General features: G+C 34.8%; 1 protein-coding gene across 1 annotated transcript; it reads right to left on the bottom strand.

The window, feature by feature from the left end:
• Nucleotides 1-75: 75 nt before the first annotated feature.
• LOC103513053 (GATOR complex protein DEPDC5-like) lies at nt 76-2,415 on the bottom strand. The gene is made up of 5 exons (XM_008477866.3): nt 1,755-2,415; nt 1,404-1,541; nt 1,068-1,237; nt 631-756; nt 76-99 (listed from the first exon to the last, which is right to left on the bottom strand). The coding sequence occupies exons 1-5, from the start codon at nt 1,795-1,797 to the stop codon at nt 76-78; spliced, it is 501 nt and encodes a 166-aa protein (XP_008476088.1). The 5' UTR covers nt 1,798-2,415.
• Between the last annotated feature and the right edge of the window lie 4,440 nt (nt 2,416-6,855).

The raw sequence follows: 6,855 nt of genomic DNA, 5'->3' as shown, positions 1-6,855 counted from the left end.
ATAAAGAAAGATAAGTTAGTGTTTGGTTAGTTTCGGTTTGGTTTCATAGTTATAATAGCGTTCTGGACACCATAGTCAGTTACTATTAGTCACATTTTGCTAGTGAAAATAAATAATTGAAATAATGTAAGTAAAAAGTATGTCGGTTTAGTGCGAATCGGCTGTCGATCAATTGTAGGCCTATTTACTCCAGCAGTAAGCTACTATTTCTACAGTTACTGTGGTCAAATTCTCAAAGTAGTGATGATGAAATTCTATTCTTTGACCGAAATTCGCACTCACGACCCCTGATTACCTGTTGAGACTGATATAAACACCCACCATACTTTATTTATTTATTATTAACGACTTTTAATATTTATTTTATAAATTCAACTCTCCTCTGAAACTTTTTTTTTTTTTTTTTTTTTTTTTTTTTTTTCCTTTAATATTTTTATCCCAATGGCATACAACAGGCAGGGTCATAGGTATTTATGGGGAGGGCTTTTTTTCCCCTCCTAAATGTAGTGAGTACTAGGTATAGTTTACCCTGACAATGGTAACAAATTTTCTTCTCCCATATTGTAAATGAAACTTGAAACTTTGTGCAGAAATAAAGACAATTTTTGTGAAATAATGTCCAGAACTTACTTTGGTATTCTCTGAAATGACTCCACAGGCCACTCTCTCCCCGTGCGACCACATTTCATACACATGACACCTTACTGTACCTCCACAGAACTCAATCTTCTTGTTCAAGTAGACACAGGTGTCCATCTGGAAAATCAGATTTCAAATTAATTGTCTCATACCTTACTGGTATTACACAAGAACAGAAAATATGGAATTATATCTGTGACACCTCTAAAAATGTAAATCAGATGGCTACAATTTTTGTCATAATAAATGAATCAATACCTATGTAAGTAATAATGTTGTTATCTAATGCTTGAGATTGATTATTGTCATTTTTCTATGTAAGTAATAATAAATCATTTTCATTTCTAATTTAGAGATTACATATTACTCACATTGCAGTCACAACCTACAAAAAAAAAAAAATACTCAATATAACAATCAAGTCTCACCATATGGTTTTTTAGCCTCCACATATCACTTCGTCCCAAATATTGGTCCTTGAAAGTGAGCTCTACCGAGTCCAATGTTACCAGTGAAGGATTCACAAGTCCCACTTTTACATCACTGTATGTGCGGAGTTGAAATGTGAATGCAATGCTCTGTTCTACACTGATGGCCTCTGGAATGATTAAAAATGATATTTTCCAAATGAGTTCCATAGAACATTATCTTGATAACTTAAATAGAAGACTGAAGTTATCAGCAGTTTTCCAAAATAATAAATTAGGATGTTATAGATCTTTTTTAACCTCTAATACTTACTGTCTATCACTATCTAAGCTAACCTTTTCCCTGGAGATCTTCTTTGAATGCTGTAATCTGAAGAAGAAGTCTACTGAATTCATCTTCTGGATGATAGATTTCTATAATGTCACCTTTCTTGAAGTTTGGGAAATGTTTTGGGTTGATGATTAGGTCCTCGTCTAGAAAAGAAAAAAGAAGTGTTAGCATTAATAAAAAATGTTACAATTATTTAAATTCCCTAGTTATAACGGGCGTAAAAATATAGATGATGATGATTTAAATTCCATGTTAGTGTGACAGTGTGTCCACTGGTTTTTCTGGACTTGTCATCTTCTGGTGGATAATTTTGATCTTATGAAGACATTAAAGTCCAAGACAGTCCAGATACTCACTGCTGAAAGCTTTCTGATGAACCAGCAACTTGTAGAGCCCCATTCTGCTTATCTCTTTGCTGACTATCTTGAATGCTGCTAACTCCTAGCATTGGTAATTTTCTTCACAAACACCTCATTGGCAACAGACATAGATTTGTAAAAGAAAAGACTAGAATGTTGACCATCATGAGATAGGTGACCAAAAAATAATTCTAGATCTAAACAACAGACAGGTTATGGAAGTTTATGAAAAGATTGCTCGTAACTTCACAATATCCACCTTTGACATGAGTCCTATTGAAAAACAGACAGGGGATTAGCTAGAATGAGAGATAGATAGATATTTTAAGAAATAAGAACTGGAGGTTAATTCACAGAAACTTTAGGGAGACATGAAATGTTGGCAATGGAAAACTGTCAAAAAGAGTTGAGGAGAGGGGGGTCAAGAGGCAGAAGATAGGGAGATATTTGCAGATTAAGATGTTTGTTTGATGATTTTTCCAGATTTTCTGGTTGCTTGAAGGCAGAGAGTGGAGCTCTTCCCACAGGATAGCTCCAGTGGTGTTGATCAAATGGCTATGAGTGTAGTAAGCTGACTAAAGATTTTTCTATATGGGGGAGGGGTAGGAAGGTAGTTAACAGATGCCTAAATGAATATTTATGACACCAGAAGATAACACTGATGTCACTGAAAACAGATCAGATTTTTCTTCAGTTCAGTCTTATCATAAAGTCATAAACTGAAGTTTGAAAATTCGCGGCTTTCAAACTGCACAAAAAAAAAGGGGCCACAGAGAAAATTCATGTGTGAGGGATTTTTTTCCCCCCTCGCTGGAAATTTTTCCCACACTTTCTGACAGGGGTTGCGTGTTGCATACCTGTGATTAAATACCAGGCTGTATTAAACAAAACGTTTTTATGAACTGTTTGCATCTTTAAAATGAAGAAGGTAGATCGGTACCTATACTTATATAGTTACCTATCTATAGATAAGTAAAGTAGGGGTATCTATTACTTAGGTATAGGTATTACTATCAACGCATTTTTCATGGTTCTGAGCAATGTACCTAGGTAAATACAAAAGAAGATAGACCTGTAAAAATCACAACCCTATTCTAAGTTGGATTTTTTATGCCCAGTCCTAGCCAACTGTAAAAAAGTGAGTTTTCTTTTGTAATCAAGGCGGCATGCATTTTTTACAATGCAGAAAAAATAAGTGCATTCATAAATTTCAATGATCATACACGATTTGATTGCTGCTGCCTTGATTCTTGTGTGCACAACTTAGCCTAGATTTCATGCACAGAAATTGCAATGAATAAAGTTGTCTATGTTAGTAGTCCCTATGGATGTTTATGACAGTTGGTAACAATGTTTATGGTGATGGCGGTTCGTGCTTGTGTAAAGGGTGACTCATTTGATGATGTTGTTCAATGAATATCAGCATCTATTAGACCTCTCAATCTCTGTAAATCAATATTCAAACATAGCTAGTAAAAATTTGAAAAATAAATTTAAATAGATGAAAATAGGTATCTAAATAAAGTTAAAGCTAGCCCAAGTTAAAAAAAAAGGTAGAAGTAGAAAACTTCATCCCAAAATTAAAATCAAGGAAAACAAAATAATGAAGAAAGAGCAATGAATTCCGTGATTGTATGCAATAAGATGTGAACGTTAGGGAAAATTGTAAAGAAAGAAAAGTGAAAAACCCCCACAAGCTTGGAAATTTTCAAATGTAAAAGAGCACGGACCAAGATGTTTGGTTCGTTCGTATTAAACGTAAAAAGAGGAGTGAGATCGACCATTTTTGAGCTAAAGTAGGCATGAAAAATACTCCCCAAAAATCAGTCAGCATGTAAAAAAAAAGAGTGAAAGCTATGACGTTTAAATATTAGACGGAAACGCATCCTAGATTGCCCGCAGATCTTGAAACAAACTAGGGCTGATTATACCCGGGTACCCGTTTACTAAAAACACACCCACTATTTGGCTCAATTTTGCTGAGCCACTTGGTACTCATGCTGTTCCTAGAACTAGAACTCAACCGTACCGTGTACCTACACCTATACAAGTAAAGTAATACCTAGTAGGTACCTACCTCCCACCTAATCACACCAGACTCCTTGCACGAAATCATAAAATTTTGTAGCTTTTTTCTTTTTCTTCTTTTTTATATTTTTTCTGTTCTAACCACTTTTCCACCACCAAACTTAACTTGCGTGTTGGAATAATGTTTCTTTCATAAACATTACAAGCACAATAACTTTAGTAACAAGAAAAACAATTTCCTTTCACTCCTCAAGGTCGGTTGAGCTGAAGAGTTATCTACTTGTTTTCCATTTTCGTCAGAATGAGACTAAACGAGAGTGTGGATATATTGAAAGTACAATTTCATTTGGCTCTAGCACTGCAGATTTTTTAGTGTCCTTAAAAGGACATCCTTTGAATTAGAAGGCTGAATATTCTACTTGGTTCAAGAAATAGATATTGAACTAAAGCATTATTTGTAGAGGTACCTACTTAAGTACCTCGATTGTGTTTCCCTAATGTTGGACATTAAGTGCCCTCAAATTCTTAGATCATCTTCAAACCGTATTGGTAATACATTAGACAGTAAATACGTTAGATGATTAGAATTAGACATCAGATACAACATTCAACATAGAAGATGATCTTCGTGTTTGTGTGGTAAACAAACTTATAAACATACTAGCCTAACAGACAGACATCTTCCGCCATCATTCTTTTTTTCTATCAATAAAAATTTTACTTCGAAATTTCGTGTTTTAAAATTAAAAAGTAAGGAGAGGAGAAACAAAGAATTCCAAACCAAAACAATAATTTGACTTGAAAAGAGAAACATATAGAATTATTATTAGAGAAAAATATATATTTGCCCTTTAGCGCAAGACATTTAGTTTGAAGCGTCTCTTCTGATGATTACATGGTTACACTTTTTTACTTTTCTTTCTCAATGGATCATTTCATTTTTACCTCATATCGACCCATTTAAATTATGGGTATTGGAAGGAAGGAAAAAACTTTTTGTTGAAAAAAGTCAGAATATCCTTTGATTTCATGTTAAGAGAGCGACCTCAGTCTCCCTAGAGCAGACTGCGGTTACTTTGGCAATGCCAGGGGAGGGGCACATTGGCACTTAGATCCGCATGGTATCTGACCCGACTGTCTGAGTACCAACCTACTACCCGTACCCGTATTGCAATCATTTGGCATTGCCTAGCAAAATAGAATTCTGCTTGAATACGGTAAACTATACGTGTCACAACTCAAATCGCAATAAACGTTGTCTAACTCATTTTGTACTGATTAAAATATGGATTTGATTAAAATTTAAATTTAAGTAAAGTTTTCAGAATACCTACTTATCCTTTGATTTCATTCCGTTCAAAGGAAACGCATAATTTGCTCGTGGGTAACACAAAGAAAGTAATGTGCTCGGTAAGGCCGTGTTCAGACGGATACATTATATTTTCATTATAGACTTGCCTGATTATTATCATCACTCCACCTATCAGCACCAATTTGAGCGACTAAGTTGTTGGCTATGTGACAGAGCGCCGCGCTGTACCGTAGCATCAATCATTTCAGCCTCAGCTCACATAGGATGTAAATATAATAAATGGTAAGTAATCTATATGTATTATCCAACGCAGTGGTGAAGCTTCCAGATACTGGGGAAATATATCCATGGCCAACTGAAATAGCCTATTGCCTAGTAATCAAGAGGGCGCGGTGCGGGTACGATACCATCATCTGAGACATTTTTATTTTTGAGAAGTTGATTAAAGACCATAGAATAATACATCTCTTAAGGTTAGGTGATAGAAAACGTTTCAGAAATTATTAACCCATCAAGACCTTTGCCAAATGGGTGCCACTGCCTTCCACTGAAGATTCCTAATTAATTATCCTCCGTTTGTTTTGATCTCCAGCAGCAGGTATGCAGGTAATCGTATCTTCGTGGATAGATAAATTTATTCTTATTCTGGAGTACATTACATTAAATTGAAATGGGAGATCTTTTCTGAAGAAATTCCTGTGTGCGGAGTCCAGTATGTAGGATTATTGCACCCTATTCTGGAGTAAATACAAAGAATGTTCACGCTTTTTTACATAAAGCTAAATCAAAATTTTGAAGGTGTACCTTCAAAATCAAGCCCCCCCAAAAATTTAGGCAAGAACCGCCTATGACGACACTACTAAATATATTGTATATGTATACAAACAGTCAAATTAATTGAATATTATACCTGCACAGTTAACGTGCGTGCATGAACCTCTGCACCGGTCAGCCATATGTTTCTGTATGACGTATAAATAGCCGATATATAAAGTATACATAGTCGCTATATAACGTATAAATAGATAGTTGCTATATAATGAATACATAACCGCTATAATATAACGTATAAATATAGCCGATATACGTGATGTATACCTACCGAGTGACACAAAGAAATGGCCACCCTAATGACCTCTAAAAAAGCACTCTTTGATCCAAAGCGGACACATAATGAAATCAACAAGTTAGAAGGAAGTTGAAAGTTCCAAGAAATGAAGAAGGACATTAAGGTTATGTTCGGAAAACTAAGTATGTAATAGTTACCTAATCAACTTGATCTTTGGTTTCGTATGTCCACAGCTTTCAGATTTAGATATACCTACGTACTTCCCATACAGGTAAGCTAAGCTCAATACAAGAACACCCAACCTACATATATTTACATGAAAATTGTCCCAGTTTTCTGGCGATATTTTTTCTTCTTATTCTCCGGTGAGAATACCTTCATAGATCCTTAGGACTTACAAGTTAAATATGTAGACCTACTTGGATATAAATAATACAGAATAGGTATTTTATTACAGAACCTATTAGTCTTTGGATATGGACGCCGAGCAATAACAATGTAAACTATTTACTACCGGTTGAAAATTGAATGAAAATAGAAAAAAAAAGTTTTTCGTTTCAATAATAATAAAATATCATACACGTAATGTTTTTAGTCTCACCAGTTAATCTGTACTGTTTAATCCGTAGATGTCCTTTTAAAAAATTGGAGCTAATATGGTCCATGTCATGTCATAGGTATGGTCCAAC

The sequence above is a fragment of the Diaphorina citri genome, unplaced genomic scaffold (genome assembly GCF_000475195.1).
Source record: "Diaphorina citri unplaced genomic scaffold, Diaci psyllid genome assembly version 1.1 scaffold39, whole genome shotgun sequence".
In the NCBI taxonomy this organism is placed as follows: domain Eukaryota; kingdom Metazoa; phylum Arthropoda; class Insecta; order Hemiptera; family Psyllidae; genus Diaphorina; species Diaphorina citri.
The sequence above is the reverse complement of the archived record's forward strand: the minus strand, read 5'-3'. Positions and strand labels throughout refer to the sequence as shown.

What these genes read in the sequence shown, in the direction of transcription:
- LOC103513053 (XM_008477866.3), bottom strand. Translation starts at nt 1,797, where the DNA reads ATGGGGCTCTACAAGTTGCTGGTTCATCAGAAAGCTTTCAGCA. An exon ending in AGAAGATCTCCAGGGAAAAG is followed by an intron (nt 1,238 to 1,403) that starts GTTAGCTTAGAT and finishes TAATCATTCCAG; the next exon opens with AGGCCATCAGTGTAGAACAG. An exon ending in GGAGGCTAAAAAACCATATG is followed by an intron (nt 757 to 1,067) that starts GTGAGACTTGAT and finishes CTGATTTTCCAG; the next exon opens with ATGGACACCTGTGTCTACTT.